At 38.8% G+C, this 16,530-nt stretch overlaps 4 protein-coding genes across 6 annotated transcripts in view; 3 read left to right on the plus strand and 1 right to left on the minus strand.

Moving 5' to 3' along the window:
- The window catches only part of kank3 (KN motif and ankyrin repeat domains 3), a 39,955-nt gene extending 38,541 nt beyond the window's left edge, over window positions 1-1,414 (minus strand). Inside the window, exon 1 of one of the 2 annotated variants that reach the window (XM_008406588.3) lies at window positions 1,294-1,414. The gene's annotated coding sequence lies outside the window, so the exon portion shown is untranslated. The remainder of the gene's footprint in view (window positions 1-1,293) is intronic. The other variant, XM_008406591.3, reaches the window with a different exon arrangement.
- A 1,570-nt stretch (window positions 1,415-2,984) lies between these two features.
- Window positions 2,985-5,811, plus strand: LOC103463317 (interferon-induced protein with tetratricopeptide repeats 5-like). Its single transcript, XM_081606153.1, has one exon. It carries the CDS (start codon window positions 4,182-4,184, stop codon window positions 5,388-5,390), a length of 1,209 nt encoding a protein of 402 aa, XP_081462279.1. The 5' UTR covers window positions 2,985-4,181; the 3' UTR covers window positions 5,391-5,811.
- A 94-nt stretch (window positions 5,812-5,905) lies between these two features.
- On the plus strand, window positions 5,906-8,349 carry LOC103463315 (tubulin alpha chain-like). Of its 2 annotated transcripts, XM_008406585.2 has the most exons (4): window positions 5,907-6,012; window positions 6,795-7,017; window positions 7,106-7,254; window positions 7,351-8,349. In XM_008406585.2, the coding sequence occupies exons 1-4, from the start codon at window positions 6,010-6,012 to the stop codon at window positions 8,329-8,331; spliced, it is 1,356 nt and encodes a 451-aa protein (XP_008404807.2). In that variant the 5' UTR covers window positions 5,907-6,009; the 3' UTR covers window positions 8,332-8,349. The 2 variants fall into 2 exon arrangements, with proteins under 2 accessions (XP_081462276.1, XP_008404807.2); XM_081606150.1 differs by having other exon boundaries at window positions 5,906-6,012; window positions 7,106-8,349.
- A 2,821-nt stretch (window positions 8,350-11,170) lies between these two features.
- On the plus strand, window positions 11,171-13,479 carry LOC103463316 (tubulin alpha chain-like). The gene is made up of 4 exons (XM_081605828.1): window positions 11,171-11,191; window positions 11,592-11,723; window positions 12,594-12,816; window positions 12,933-13,479. Exons 1-4 carry the CDS (start codon window positions 11,171-11,173, stop codon window positions 13,076-13,078), a joined length of 522 nt encoding a protein of 173 aa, XP_081461954.1. The 3' UTR covers window positions 13,079-13,479.
- Window positions 13,480-16,530: the final 3,051 nt, after the last annotated feature.

Below are 16,530 nucleotides of genomic sequence, written 5' to 3' on the forward strand. Positions count from 1 at the left end.
TATAACCATCACTGCCCCTAGCAAACTCAACAGCTGTTTAATGTGCAGTTATTAATTTTGCCGTAATTGTACAGTAGTATATTACTCTTTATTCTGTTTTTAATAAATTTTATATTTGCATCTTCTTTTACATGCTTTGATTGCCTGTCACTTTGAAGCCCTTGCATCAAAATTTCCCCACTTTCTGATAATAAACAATATTCCTTCTAGTCCTCCAGCTTAAACGAATTCTAAGTGGTCAATTATCTAGTAAATATTTTTGGCAAAGGAATTGCTCGTGGCTTCGAAACGAGTGTGGTAACTCCGCAGCTTTCTGAGGACCATCAATGAGAGTTTGTCTATACATTTGAGGCCAGGCCTCAGCAGAGCTTGATGGGATGTTTAGACAGTATTTAGTCGCTGGTTTAGACCTTGTGGGGATTAGAGGAAAACTTATTTTATGTTGCATCATCAATTCATCCATAAAAAAAAAGAAGTGCTCAAAGGCATCATTAAAAAGACCAACATTATTTCACCCCAGTGATGAGCAGATGGCTCTGTAGGCTCTCAGGGGAGAACGTGATGCTATCCGTAATAACAGACAGGAGATCAGCCAGAAAACTTTGAGGATGTTTAACAACTCTGACAACAGTGGGAGCTGAGGGGGATTTCCGTCCCATGAAGCTGCCTCACCCACAACAGTGATTGAAAAAAGGGATGTTTACTCCAAATCTGCACTGCATTTACTTTACATTCACTCACTCAAAAAGCGTAAGCTTCAACGACCTTTCAGCCAGAAAAAATTAAAGAGTGAGGCTAAAACTACAGAATAAAAAGAAATCAAAAGTAACAAAATAGGTTTAAAGATGCTAAAAACTAAGATGTCCCACTCTGCTGCTAAATATGTAATTATAAGCTACAAAAGATTTATCCATGATAAACACAACTTTTTAAAATTTCTGAAATACTATTTAAGATGGAGAATAAATAAATGTGGAAATAACAGGGGGGTGGGGAGGGGGGTGTCAAGCAGTTATTAGATGGTGGTAAGTCAACTTATCACCATTAATACCCACAAAGATGGCATTTAGATACTCAAAAACAAAAGGTGTCACAAAGTGAAAACATGTTATTAATCAGAGTAAATTATAGTACAGTAAGATAAATACTACAGGATCACTGCAAAATATTACAGGAGCATTAACTTCTGTGGTTTTACTGCAGCAAGCCCTGACAATAAACAGCTTGTTTGGAAATAATGAATTGATAAAAGCAAAGCAGGGCAGAAAGTGAAGCACAAGGCTCGGTGCTTACCTCCTGGCTTGTCTCCGACCAGTCACACTGAGGTTTGTCATAACTTTCAGAGAAGGTAAGGAAAGTTTGGGAGGAGAAGCATGAAAAAGCCTCCCACTTCTCAGGCTTCAGCTCTAATGTCAAGTTACCTGAACCTGGAAACGGAGTTCTGGATTTTAAATTTCAAAATAAAAGCAGTTTTTCTCAAATCAGAGGCCAAGGTGAGATCCTGATGTAGGAACCAGGCATTTGTTTATGATGGGTAGAAAATCATTGAATATAATTAATACCATGGTATTGAACTTGAGAATGTGTATTTATTTTGTAAGTAAACATAGACGGTTATAAAATTCTCACTGTAAAAATACAAATACCTTTATTTGAAAAACTTATAAACTTAACTCATGACTAACATGACACTTGTATGTCATATTGTTTTGCCAGTTATTTTAAAACAGTATTACCTTAATAAGAATGCTACTTTAGCTGCTTTCTCTTTCTTGTAAAATAAGAGAAGGTTTTAGAGACTTCTTTCAGACAGTGTGAGTGAATTAGTCCTTTAGTTATCTCCCTTTGGAGTAGCATATATCAGAAGATAAACATGGCTCCTTAAGTGATTTAAAACATTTTCTATTTTTTTGGAACTTCTTTTTTTTTATGAGTTCTCACCATTGCTGACGGACGGACAGACGGATGGATGGACTAACTAGTAAGTTTTGTTCAAAAATACATTTATTGAAATCAAAATATCTCCAGTGAAAGTCTGCTTTCATTCTAACTAAAAACCGTGTTAATACCAATTTGGACAATAAAATAAAATAAATAAGTAAAACTCCCAAAACAATGCCCAGGCCTTAGTATTTTACAACTGCTGTATCACAATTTCCAGAATATTCCTTTGTAAATCTTGTGCCACATGACTTTAAATCGCCTTTGTCGTGATTTCAAAAACGATCTGATGGTGCTGAGTTAAGTTTATTGTCATTATAGTTCCGCTTTCATTTTATATTCATTTTATTAAATGTCAAATGCTGAATGTGCTTTTATTTTGAAGCTAAATCCTTATGTGCTCCAGTGACTACGTGTCTCACCGTGTTGAATGACGTGGATTGACTGTTAAACGAGTCACTCAGAGACGGGTAAATCCTCCAATCAGAAACCGGAACCTAAGCACGTGAGTGGAAATTTTAAAGGGGCGGGGCTTGCGCTCCAGTTTGGTCAAATGGCGCCAAACTGACGAGATTATTGATTGCTTCCATAATGTTGACTTAGACATGCAAACACCAGCAGATACTTTCAGTGAAGAGTTCCTGTTTTTCAATAATAAAATCAAAATAAGGTCCGCTACAGTTTCATTCTATACTACAGGTCTTGAATTATTTATACCAATGAATGTTATTTATTACATATTACACTGAATAAGCAGAAGGACACGGTGCTTTTAGGCACTGAAAAGGCCCAAAACGTTTACTTACCAGCAGATGGTGCTGTTGCCTCAAATGAAAGCAGTAAGTTGTTTCCTTGAAGAAAGGAGGGTGATTTAACTGTAAAAAAAAAAAAAAATCACATTTCAGCACCCACACAGAAACAAATATAACTTTAAAGCACCGAAAATGTTTACTTTATCCAACTATTTTCGAACAAGGTGTATCTACATCTTCTTGTACATCTACAAGATATACATCTACTAGATGTATATCTCTGAATAAAAACGTCTTAAAAACTCGATCCTATTACACATATTTCCTTGTTTCTTTAGACCACTGCAGATGTCTCTTCATCAAAGAAGTGGCTGGGGAGAGAGATGTCTGGGCCTCCCTTCTGAAGCTGCTGCCCCCGCGACCCGACCCCGGATGAAGCAGAAGAAAATTAATGAATGGACGGACGGACGGACTGCAACCAGTCTGAAGAAAAGCGTTCAGCTCCAAAATAAGAGCCTGGAGTTAAAGTTTTCCTTCAGTTGTTCTGGTTAAGTTTCTATTTCTGACAAACCAAACAGAAACTAAATTCCAGCCTCTCCCTGCTTTGTTAAATTGGTGTTTTCTCCTGCTGAGCCTCATTCAATCAGACTCTGACTTCCTGCAGTCAAACGTGTTTACGTGTCTCTGAGCTCAGGTTGAGAGACTGAGATCAGACATTTCAGGATTGCCTCTGATAGAAACACTGGAAAGCTTCAAAATCAAGACATTTTCAACGTGATTTAGTCAGGAAACAGCTGGAACATGAGGTGAGTGATGGGAAATATCTGAAAGTTTTCTAAAATATGAATCTCCCACTGGGTTTAGTTGACCTTTTTCTCCTCTGTACTTGTTTTCCATTCTCCTTTATATCCCTCATTGGTAGAGAAAATTGAGTGAGTTCAGGTACAGTAGGTCAAAGTTCAGCCTAAAGCTAACAGAGGTTAGGCTAAATCAAATTATTAAAATTATAACTTTCATTATTTTCTCACGTTTAACCTCAGTGTTTAAACAGTTCCAACTTATCCTTTGTATTTTCATCATTTGGTGATCCTGCACCATTTCAATCCTTTCCAATGATAGCACAGTTTATCCTGTAACTGGTGGGTTGTCGGTTTAGAACCATGAGAGTTGTTCGGTCAGACTGCCCCGGGGCAGCTGTGGCTACCATGTAGCTCACCGCCAACGTCTGAGTGTGAATGAACGTAGTGTGATGCGGTTTGGAGTCCTTTGGACTTGATGAAGCACTGTAACAGTACAAGTCATTTACTCTACTCCATGTTTTACTACAATCATCATTTCATTCTCTCTGAACAGGACAGAGTAACTTTGTTTTCATGATTTCCCAGCAGCTCTACAGAGACTTCAGAGTCCAGGCTGAATGTGCTGCAGTGCCATTTCACCTGGGACCTCCAACCCTCCACGTTCAAACTAACCTGCCTCCGGGACGCAATGGAAGACATGAGCAACGAGGAGGGAAACTTCTGGCTAGGTCACACATACAACCTGCTGGGCTATATCCAGTACAAGCTGGGCTTCTCTGAAGATACCCTGAACTTCTTCAACCGGGCCACTGAGACCTTCCAGAGGCAGAAAAACGCTGATGAAGGGCCCTGGTTGATGGTGAACTTTGGGAATCTGGCCTGGCTACACCATCACCTGGGAGAAGATGAGAGGAGTGAAGACTACCTGTCAAAGGTCGACGATCTGATGAGGGAATACCCAGCTCCACCTGGGTTAGAGCGCCACCCAGAGGTCTGTGCAGAGAAGGCCTGGACCCTGATGAAGTTTGATAAAGAGAAGAAGCTGGAGGCTGAAGAGCTCTTCCAGGGAGCCATCCGGATGCAGCCGGACTCGGTGGAGTGGCAGAGCAGCTACGCCAAACTATCAGCAGAGTTCCTCATAAAAAGCCAGCGCGTCTTAGGGCCTGAAGTCTTTGAGAGACTGAGATCAGCCAAAGAACGAGATCCAGGTAACTTATATGTTGCTGCTCTTTATCTGGAGTCACGTGCTGCAAATGGAGAACAAGTCCAGGATGAAGCAAGAGCTTTGGCTGAAGAGGTTCTAGAGAGGCCGATGAACAGCTCCTGTGGTTTTGTTCCATTACTGCGTCTGTACAGAGAGCACATCTCTAGAGATGAAGCTGTTGAAATAACTAAGAAGGCCATGAGAAAACATCCTAACTCACGATATACCAAAAAATGTGCTGCTATCTGCCACATGAGGAAGATCCTTAATCCAGGCAGGGAATCCAATCCTGATGACCGCATGATCAACCAAGGCATCAGTCTGTGGGAGGAAATGATTGCAGCTTACAATGACTCTTCTCCTAAACAACAAGTAACTCTAGCACAGTTATATTCAAAGGTAGACACCGAGAGAGCTGAGCAGATTTACAGAGAGCAGCTGCTGAGAGAAGATCTGGATCCAGCGAAAAAACAGATGCTTTACAGCCGCTACGCAAAACATTTATATTTCATTAGAAATGAGAGGCGCGAGTCAACTGTTTACCACATGAGGGCAGCAGAGATCCAGGTAGAATCTAAGTATCGACAGAGCAGCATTAGAGAGCTGCAGAAGACCCTCGAAAAAAACAGAGACCCTGAACTGAATGGGGAAATAAGGAATCTTCTGACCAACCTGAGAATTCAGAATCAGTGAATGTTAAAGACCTGAAGCTGGAGATCATATAAAATCTGTATGATGTTCCAGATGTGAACACAGTCACTTCAAATGATTTGTATCTCTGTATAATCCAATAAAACGACGAATAATAATATGCTTCGTCACATTGTTTTACCTTCTTTGAATATCTGCAATAAACCCATGATTTTGAAGAAATTATGTTTCTTTTATTTTTTTATTTTCTCTTATTTTTACCCGTAAAGAACTGCAGCTGAAACCAAAGGTGGGGACGTAGCGGCTTTGCAGTGGGAGAGTGACCATCTGGAAAATATGGTGGGGGGATTCATACAGTTATATTATTTATTTATTTACAGTAAATTCACAAAGGTCATAGATTATATTTACTTAATTTTATAAATAATCATCATTGCTGTTATTATTATATTGATTTTTATTCGTTGTTAGACACGTAAAAATGATTAAAACTAAGACCACCCCTCAGCTGTCATAAAATGGTATGATCCAGCCAACTCAAATGCTCACAACAACAAACGGTTCTTGTATTTGTTGTAGTTACGCGGAAGGCCTACCTCCTCTAAGTCTACTCGTTCATACATTTCTGCCTTGTCCTCGCATATCCGAAAAATAAAGAAAAATGGTAAGAATATTTCAACTTTTTTCATTTTAACTTTTGTCAGAAAGGAAATCGAGGACTGGGGAGACTAGCTCTCCAAATTTGTTCGCTCATTTTAAAATAAAGTGCAATTTATTATCCAGGATTTTATGGGCAGATATTTTTTAGCCCTGTTGTAAATGTAAGTTCATTTAAAAATGGTCAGATAGTTTATCTTATTTTTTTATTTTTTTTACCAACGGCTAACTCAGTCGCAGTTAGCCGTTAGTTGACAGTTACCTTAATGACTGTTAAAGGACTTTGGTAAGCATTTAATATTTATCAAATATGTCTTCCTCTTCTGAACACATTGATGGGTGTATCTATACTTGTAAAAAAAAAAGAATTAAAAAAATGTTTTTAATAAAAACTGGCGTATTAGTTTGTATTAGCCTATGATTGACCCTTTTTGTTTACTATTGCCCGTTTAACGGAGAGAAGTTATTTCAACTGATGTAACGATCCAATCATCTTTCTGTTATTAAATACAAACATTTGGTAACCAAGCCAACGGCCAATTTAGAATGAAGTCCTTAATTCTTTCACAGCCACATTTTGGGCACCGAGGTTCATCAAATCAGTGTAGCTAACTGATTTTATTTGGATAGGGAGGATCACCAGCTGTCTAGGGAGTCATTATTTGTTGATGTGCTCTTTGCATACATTCATTTAGCTTAATTATAATAGTCCATCCTAGAGCACTTTGATGCAAGATGACATGTTTTATTTGTGTCCCAGATTAAAATGTATTTTTTCTTCCTAACCAGCGTGAGTGCATCTCAGTCCATGTCGGTCAGGCCGGCATCCAGATTGGCAATGCCTGCTGGGAGCTGTATTGCCTGGAACATGGCATCCAGCCAGATGGACTGATGCCAAGTGACAAGACAGTGGGAAGAGGAGATGACTCCTTCAACACTTTCTTCAGTGAGACCGGTTCTGGAAAGCATGTTCCCCGGGCCGTGTTTGTGGACCTGGAGCCCACTGTCATTGGTAAGTCTCACCACTTGCTGCAGAGCAGTAAATGTAGTTCAGTTTAGTTTGTTTGATGTGTGACTATTTATTTTCCACTCCTCCATAGATGAGGTGCGGTCTGGGACCTACCACCAGCTATTCCACCCTGAGCAGCTGATTAATGGTAAAGAGGATGCTGCCAACAATTATGCTCGTGGGCACTACACCATAGGAAAGGAGATCATCGATCCTGTTTTGGATAGGCTTCGCAAACTGGTTAGTTCATGTAATGAAATGAATATAAAATCATCTGGAAAGACAAAAGTAAATATGTGTGACATGTGGATTCTGTCAACCCTTCTCTGTCTTCAGGCTGACCAGTGTAATGGTCTTCAGGGCTTCCTGGTTTTCCACAGCTTCGGTGGAGGCACTGGCTCTGGTTTCACCTCCCTGCTGATGGAGCGCCTGTCTGTCGACTACGGCAAGAAATCCAAGCTGGAGTTCTCAATCTATCCGGCCCCACAGGTTTCCACAGCCGTGGTGGAGCCTTACAACTCCATCCTGACCACCCACACCACCCTGGAGCACTCAGACTGTGCCTTCATGGTGGACAACGAGGCCATCTACGATATCTGCTGTCGGAACCTGGACATCGAGCGCCCCACCTACACCAACCTGAACAGACTGATGAGTCAGATCGTGTCCTCCATCACGGCTTCTCTTCGTTTCGACGGTGCGCTCAACGTGGATCTGGCCGAGTTCCAGACCAACTTGGTGCCTTATCCACGAATCCATTTCCCTCTGGCCACTTACGCTCCTGTCATTTCTGCCGAGAAGGCTTACCACGAACAGATGACCGTATCTGAAATCACAAACGCTTGCTTTGAGCCATCCAATCAGATGGTGAAATGTGACCCTCGCCACGGCAAGTACATGGCCTGCTGCCTTTTGTACCGTGGAGATGTGGTGCCCAAAGACGTCAACGCTGCTATTGCCAACATCAAAACCAAACGTGGGATCCAGTTTGTGGACTGGTGCCCCACTGGTTTCAAGGTGGGCATCAACTACCAGCCTCCCACTGTGGTTCCTGGTGGAGATATAGCCAAGGTCCAGAGGGCTGTGTGCATGTTGAGCAACACCACGGCCGTTGCAGAGGCCTGGGCTCGACTCGACCACAAGTTTGACCTGATGTACGCCAAGCGTGCCTTCGTTCATTGGTATGTGGGTGAGGGCATGGAGGAGGGAGAGTTCTCTGAGGCCAGGGAGGACATGGCTGCACTGGAGAAGGATTATGAAGAGGTCGGAACCGATTCTATTGAAGGGGAGGGTGAAGAAGATACAGGAGAATATTAAAATGGCCTCCTAAATCTAGTCCTGTGTTTTAAGTCTTTCTCGATCCGTTCTGATGTTTTTCTCTTGCCATTTAGCATTCAAGTACTTTGAAATGTTTGCAATCGGAAATACTATGTCTGTTTTAACTTGTATTTCCACTTCTCATGGCTGTTTCATAAAAACAGGTTTCAGAAATCCAGGGTAAAAGATAAAGCCAGGCTTCATCACTTCATCCTGGATTTTGTTGCACAGAGGCTGAGTAATCCAGGTGAATGGGTATACATAGACTCCGTTAAGACACCATGAGATTGATCACAGATGTACTAAGACTACAATGGGTAAATTGCGTGCATAATATCTCAAACCAAACATCAACGTCTTTTGTCTTATGAGATATTAAAACACATCATACTCTATTGCTTGCTGCAACAGCAAGCAATATAGAATTGATTAAATGGGTAATTAACCAAAAACATTTATTTCCTGTACTTTTAACTAAAAATAATCGAATAGCATTCAAATATTTATTTTTTGCTCAAATGAATGACTTTTAACTTATAAATGAACAACGGATGTGAATATTATGTTTGTGAGTCTGACATAGGAGTCATTGATGCTAATCTTTTTGTTTCACATCAGTATTTATACAGAACAAACATGACTGGATCAAAATGGAACTGCCTGCACAAGATTAAATATAAGAACATTTTGCAGTATCTGGGAAACATAAAATGTTGACTACTGCGTATTAATAACTCAGAAGGTGCCTGTTCACATATTACTTTCTCGTACTTTTTTAAGTAATTAAAAAAAGAGTATCTGGACAGCACCAGGCTCCAGATGCAGTCGGCATTTCAGACCATCGTAAGTAATTTAATGCACATAATAATATAAGAGGCTGTTGATTTTGGCGACAGTCGCCCTGATTTTATTTCAACTACAGCACACTTCCTGTTTTAAATTTTGATGCTTTTATTTTGAAAAGATAATTTCCTGTTTGACAACTTGATTCCAACACCTTTGCTTCTTTACCGCTATTTCTTGAACTCCCTCAACTCACGCAATAGTCTATGAAAGACCTTTATTCTGTCAAATTTATAACAACAGCAGTCTGCAGTAGCACAATCGAACAGTAACAAAGCGCACATGAATAATTAACATCGTAATATTAAAATAATAACACCGCCACGACTGAACAGATAAAGATATAAGATAATTATCAGCATTTAACGTACCACTAGAAATGTTAGGGTTTTGTATTTTTTTGCTTTTGTTGTCGCTTCAAAATATATGAAAACATACGAGTATAGCATACAATATTTGGAAATCATTTTCTCATTCAGTGAATGAAAAAAAATTTAACTTGAGCGTTTTGTTAAAAGTGATGTTTACTTCAATATGCGTTTTATCGTGGTATGATGTAATCCTGCGCCCTTGTGGCAAATGTCAGTGCATCCGCATGTCAAATTACGTTACTTCATCGGAAAATGCCATCAAAGACAAATAATGTAAAGATAATACTATATTGTACACTACTCTTTTTATGTGTGTGTGAACGAATATACAAAAATGGGGTTTGGAAATTAATTAAAAAAAAGTTATTCATGTTAATTTTTTAGAACATTGAAGAAGAAAACCTCAGGAAGATAAATAGTGTTAGACCATTTGCCTTTCCAAGTGTATTGTCTAAAATTTTGGAACATATTCTACTAGAAAGATAGAAAGACTTTAAGAGTGTTTAACAAAAGCCAATCAATTTGGTTTTAAACGTAAGCTCAATACTGATTTATGTATTTACTCACTGAAGGGAACTAAGTAAATATAAGATGCAGAGCATATGACATGAATCTAAAGCTTTTGACAGATTTGACCACTATATGTTGTTTGTTAAACTATAGAATAGAGTGGTCCCTGCATATTTAATCAGAACTTTACATTATTGGTATTGTCATCAGTCTATGCGAATTAAGTGGGATTCGGGGGTTTCTGAACCTCCGAATCCCACTTCGGAGGTTCTCCTGTCTTTTTTAACTTGTACTTTAATGATTGTCTGTTGAACTAAGTAATCGTAAGACTGGGCAACCATCTTGTAAATCATTTAATGTACGCAGATGATGTGGTCCTCTTGTTTACGTGCTGGCCTGCAACAATTATTCAGGATCTGTGCGAGATGTGGTGTCCAGTTTGGCATCATGTTTAATCCTAGAATGTGTTATTACATTTGCTACAACTGAGGATCAGAATATGAATTTTCCTTCTTTTTATTTAGAAAATCAAGTTTTGAGTTTGGTGAATACTGAAATATCTAGGTCATATTCCGAGGAGTGATATCTGTGATGGTGATGTGAAGTGACAGTTGTAAATTGTACATGCATCTAATATGTTGGCACAAAAATTTAGCATGTGTACAAATGAGGTTAAAGTGTTCCTTTTTCTGACTTAATGCACCTCCTTTAACACGGCTCACCTGTGGTGTAAGCTACAATGAAGAAACTGCTAAATCCTATCAGGATGCTTTAAGAATCTTCCTCAGATTTCCAAGATGGACGTCTGCACAAATGTTTGTCAAAGGCAACATTCCAACTTTTCATGCCTTGCTGAGGAACACATTTTTGCGCTGCTTGGCTGTATCAAATAACTTAGTTAGAGCTCTGTCAACTGCAATATAGGGATATTAGATATACTTCAAGCTTTTTAAAATATTGGAAGAATTGTTTATGTACTTTGTGATGGATGTGTTTGTTTTTTTTAACTTGATGATTTGTTTTATTCAATTTTGTCTAAATGGTGTGGACGACTTTTTGTCTCAAAATAAAGACTGTCTATGTCTGTTGTGGAGATGTTGACATCCTGATGCCCCATGAAGCTGTTTTATAACGAGGTATAATTCACCTTTTGTTTACTTGTGTAGAACATTAAAAATAATTTTAGAACAAGTCATTTTCATCTGATCCAGCTTCAGGTTGCAGTTCTGCTTGAGGTGAATCCAGGAATATTGAGACATCAGCTTATTCAGAACAGGATAGATAAAAATACATTTGGTTTTTATGCACAGCACACCCGGGTGCATTTCACTCAGTATCTGTATCTTAGAGACTTTCTGTTATGTTTGGAAGCCAGGACACATAATACTTTCAACTTAATAATGGAAGTGGAATTTAAAGATATGTATTCAAAAATAATTTCTTTCTCATAGAATTTAATCACGTTAATGTTGTTTATGAATTAAAGTGGGTTTATCTTTCACACAGCATATATAAAATTAGAAGTAACAAGTGAAGGAGGTGCGTGTTGACATTTTTTTTGTTGGAGATCAACGTAAAGATGCATTCCCGCCGCCTACTGGATTGAATTGGGAACAGCGGCTTTGCAGTGAGCGTGACCATCTGGAAAATAAGGAGGGGGGAATTCATGTAATTATTTATTTATCCGCTGCAAATCCACAATGATCACTGATTATATTTACTTTACTTGATAAATAATTATCACTTTTTTATTATCAGGTTAGTTTGTATTAGTTGTTAGGAAAATAAAAAAATATTAAAACAAAGACCACCCCTCAGCTGTCAGAAAATGGTATGATCCCGTAATTTGAACAGAAGTTGTATTTTATTATTCAGGGTTTTGTGGGCAGAAATTTTCAACCTAGTAGATGTAAATTCATATAAAAATTGCCTGAGGGATATTTTATTATTTTTTACGTGGTGAATATGACTCAAACTAACCGCTAACTTGGTTGCAGTTGGTCGTTGGTCGACAGTTAGCCTAACGGTTGTTGTACTTTGGTGCGCATTTTGTATTTGTTTGAAATGTCTTCCCTTTAGGACAAGCTGATGCTTTGGGTTATACTTTCCACTCCAAAAACAAACAAACAAGCAAAAAAAAAACAACAACAAACAAACGTTTTTAGTAGAAACTATCTGCTCCCGTTTTTATTTGCTGGTCTTCGGTTATCTGAGAGAAGTTTTCTCAACTGACATTACGGTCCATTCATCTGTTAGAGGAAAACGTTTGGTTCCCGCTAACGGGCAGTTTAGATAGCCCGCTCTTTCACAGAAAGTTTTTTGACACAGTTCTTAACATTTGAAGTATAAAACTATAAACTGTTCATCAAATGTTTTATATCTGACTGATTTTATTAGGTTAGGTTGACTCACCAAGTGATTATTTATTGATTAGCCCTTTTCTGTATCAATTCAGTGAGCTTCAAATGGCCACTTTGAGGCCAGATGACATGCTTTATCTGTGTCCCATATTAAAATGAATCTTTATTTCCTGTCCAGCGTGAGTGTATTTCCATCCATGTCGGTCAGGCTGGAGTCCACATAGGCAATGCCTGCTGGGAGCTGTATTGCCTTGAACATGGCATCCAGCCGGATGGTCTGATGCCGAGTGACAAGACCGCAGGAAGAGGAGACGACTCCTTCAACACCTTCTTCAGTGAGACCGGTTCTGGAAAGCATGTTCCCCGGGCCGTGTATGTGGACCTGGAGCCCACTGTCATTGGTAAATCTCACCACTTGCTGGAGAGCACTGAATGAAGCAATTGACATCAAGGATTTGAATATGTGCTTATTAAGGTTTATTTGATGTGTGACTATTCATTTTCCACTCCTCCATAGATGAGGTGCGCACTGGGACCTACCACCAGCTATTCCACCCTGAGCAGCTGATCAGTGGTAAAGAGGCTGCACTGGAGAAGGATTATGAAGAGGTCGGAACCGATTCTATTGAAGGGGAGAGTGCAGAAGAAGGAGGGGAATATTGAAATGGCCACGTAAAACTAGTTCTGTGTTTTAAGTCTTTTGCGGTCTGTTCTGATGTTTTTCTCTTGCCATTTAGCATTCAAGTACTTTGAAATGTTTGCAATCGGAAATACTATGTCTACTTGCTGTTTTAGTGCTCAAATACTTTGAGATGTTGACAACACTTTTAAAGAGCAGACCCAAGTTTGAAGGGGGGTTTTATGATGGCAATATACCTGTGTTTGTTTTAACTTTGTATTCCCATTTCTAGGAATAAATCCATTCTATTTTTATTGCTTATCCAATACATGTTTGTGAATGAATAGGAAACGATCTTAAGTCTTTTCAATAATCAGTTCTCTGTCTTGCCTTATTAAGTTAGATTTAACATGTGAAAATAGTCAAAGACTATTTCTGACACTAACTGTGTGTGTATCGTGTTTTGTGTGCGGAGGAGCGATAAGAAACGGCAGAGAACAGACTCGAGGTGAGGCAGGCAGTTCTCTTGCCTCATGGCAGGGGGCGCTCATGATCCCAGATATTGTGACTGCACAACTGCAGAGTAAGACACAGTGAGCTAGCCATGGAGCTAGCCACACAGTAAATAAGTAAAGTACAGCGATATATTTATTTTCTCTTCCGACATTAACATGAAAGTACGGAAGCGCATTGCTATCACGCAGGAAAAAAACAATTCGAGCGCTATCACGTTATAACGTGATACGTATCTTGTTAAAACGTGATGCATATCACGTTATAACGTGATACTATCTTGTTAAAACGTGATACGTATCTTGTTAAAACGTGATAGTTATCTTGTTAAAACGTGATATGTATCTTGTTAAAACGTGATAAGTATCTTGTTAAAACGTGATAGTTATCTTGTTAAAACGTGTTACGTATCTTGTTAAAACGTGATAGTTATCTTGTTAAAACGTGATACGTATCTTGTTAAAACGTGATAATTCTATGTCCAGGAAGTGGCGGTATTATGCTAGGCTAGTACAGTGGCTGACATGAATTGGTCAGGTTTCCCTTCATGTTTGGTCTACACGGATATGGATGCTGTGGTTAAAACCATTAATAGCTACTCTGAGCAGGATCCTACACAGAACGGGGCTGCACAGAAGGAAACGTCTGTTTGGTTCTCTAGCTGTGGCGGCGTTCCTGACTGTCTGGATCGAAGCTGAAGTTGGCTTCCGTTTGTAGCTTCTGATTCGGGAAATGGCTAAAGAGCGATTAGAACGGAGGCTCAGATGTATTTGCTGAACATTTTCTGTAAAACATTTTTATTGAACAGTACAATAGGTGCATAACGGCATCGGCTGTTCGTAACCAAGCAACCAAAATAAACAGAAGGCTAGATAGTGGCAAAAGACAAAAAATTAGATCCTGTTAAGCATACTTCAAAATAAAAGACTTCCTCTCTCTTCCCTTTTGTCAAAATAAATCATAAATAAAGCTTTGAATTTAATTATTTTTCACATCACCTTTTTGTAATTATGTAGAATCAAGTTACATTCAGTAAATAATAATAATAAGCATTTAAATTATACTTAACATATGACTGTAATTAAGTAACTCTGTCCATTTTCTTTACACCCTTGTATGTTGTGGGCTCGGGAGGGGTGTTGGTGCCTATCTCCAGCTGACATTCTGGGCGAGAGATGAGGTACACCCTGGACAGGTCGCCAGTCTGTCGCAGGGCAACAAAGAGATACACAACAGCGCACACACACACACACACACACACACACCTAGGGACAATTTGGAGAGGCCATTTAACCTGACAGTCATGTTTTTGGACTGTGGGAGGAAACCGGAGTACCTGGAGAAAACCCATGCATGCACAGGGAGAACATGCAAACTCCATACAGAAAGACCCGTGCCAGGAATCGAACCCAGAACCTTCTTGCTGCAAGGCATCAGCTCTAACAACTACACCACTGTGCAGCCCTGTAAATAAGTAACTAATCATGGAATTAGATTTAACATGCAAGTGTTAAGAAATCACCTGATATGCTTTAAAAACAAACATACATCGACACTTCAAATCTGGAGTAGATTATTCTACGCCAATGGCAGAATATTTCAAACCTAGTTTGTGATTTGTGAAACCTTTATCTGAATTGTGAAACTTCAAACATGAGAGATTTAAAAACCTTTTTGTATCTGGAATGCATTATAAATGAACTATCACATTTACAATATTTGCTATTATTTTAGCTTTCTGTTATCTTTCATTTTTTTGTCCTAGAGCACCTGCCTTTCTGTTTGGCTGTTGTGGCTTACAGGGATGCATTTTAACTTGAGAGGAAGTCTTTTATTTTGAAGAATGCTTAACAGGATCTAGTTTTGTCTTTTGCCACTATCTAGCCTTCTGTTGATTTCGGTTGCTTGGTTACGAACAGCCGTTGCCGTTGTTCAGCAAGTGTACTGTTAAAAATAAATAAATCTGAACAGAAAATATTCAGCAAATACATCTGAGCCTCCGTTCTAATCGCTCTTTAGCCATTTCCCGAATCAGAAACTACAATCGAAAGCCAACTCCAGCTTCGATCCAGACAGTCAGGAACGCCGCCACAGCTAGAGAACCGAATTGACGTTTCCTTCTGTGCAGCCCCGTTATATTTAGGATCCTGCTAAGAGTAGCATGCTATTAATGGTTTAAACACAGTGCAAAGCAGCATCCGTATCCGTGTAGACCAAACATGAAGGGAAACCTGACCAATTCATGTTAGCCACTGTAAAAGCCTAGCATAATATCGCCACTTCCTGGACATAAAATTATCACGTTTATACAAGATATGTATCACGTTTTAACAAGATAACTATCACGTTTTAACAAGATACGTATCACGTTTTAACAAGATACATAACACGTTTTAACAAGATACATATCACGTTTTAACAAGATACTTATCACGTTTTAACAAGATACATATCACGTTTTAACAAGATAACTATCACGTTTTAACAAGATATGTATCACGTTTTAACAAGATAGTATCACGTTATAACGTGATATGTATCACGTTTTAACAAGATACGTATCACGTTATAACGTGATACGAATTTTTCGAATTTTCGAATTTTTCGAATTTTTTTTTTCCTGCGTGATAGCAATGCGCTTCCGTATGAAAGACTACATTTCTACACTTAAACAGCTTTCTAAAGTGGATTTTCAATTGAAGCAGGAGATGATAACTAAAGGAAGACCAACACCGGAGCTGAAAGTTTTACTTCCAAGACAGTTTGATGATTCTCAAACGGAGTAGAAAAGACATGCCGAGGATAGACTTGGCTTTCTGCACATTATATGAATGTGCAGAATTAGGGGTGCATATGGATTTCATTTATATATTAGGGTTAGACATATATATATATATATATATATATATATATATATATATATATATATATATTAGTTAAGAAATAAAAGCATAAGTACATATTTTGATAAGAAATATATTAT

This window comes from Poecilia reticulata, chromosome 4, assembly GCF_904066995.2.
Source record: "Poecilia reticulata chromosome 4, P_reticulata-male-v2, whole genome shotgun sequence".
Taxonomy (NCBI): domain Eukaryota; kingdom Metazoa; phylum Chordata; class Actinopteri; order Cyprinodontiformes; family Poeciliidae; genus Poecilia; species Poecilia reticulata.

What these genes read in the sequence shown, in the direction of transcription:
- LOC103463317 (XM_081606153.1), top strand. Translation starts at nt 4,182, where the DNA reads ATGGAAGACATGAGCAACGAGGAGGGAAACTTCTGGCTAGGTCACACA.
- LOC103463315 (XM_081606150.1), top strand. An exon ending in CCTGGAGCCCACTGTCATTG is followed by an intron (nt 7,018 to 7,105) that starts GTAAGTCTCACC and finishes ACTCCTCCATAG; the next exon opens with ATGAGGTGCGGTCTGGGACC.
- LOC103463316 (XM_081605828.1), top strand. Translation starts at nt 11,171, where the DNA reads ATGAAGCTGTTTTATAACGAG. An exon ending in ATAAGGAGGGGGGAATTCAT is followed by an intron (nt 11,724 to 12,593) that starts GTAATTATTTAT and finishes TTTCCTGTCCAG; the next exon opens with CGTGAGTGTATTTCCATCCA. An exon ending in CCTGGAGCCCACTGTCATTG is followed by an intron (nt 12,817 to 12,932) that starts GTAAATCTCACC and finishes ACTCCTCCATAG; the next exon opens with ATGAGGTGCGCACTGGGACC.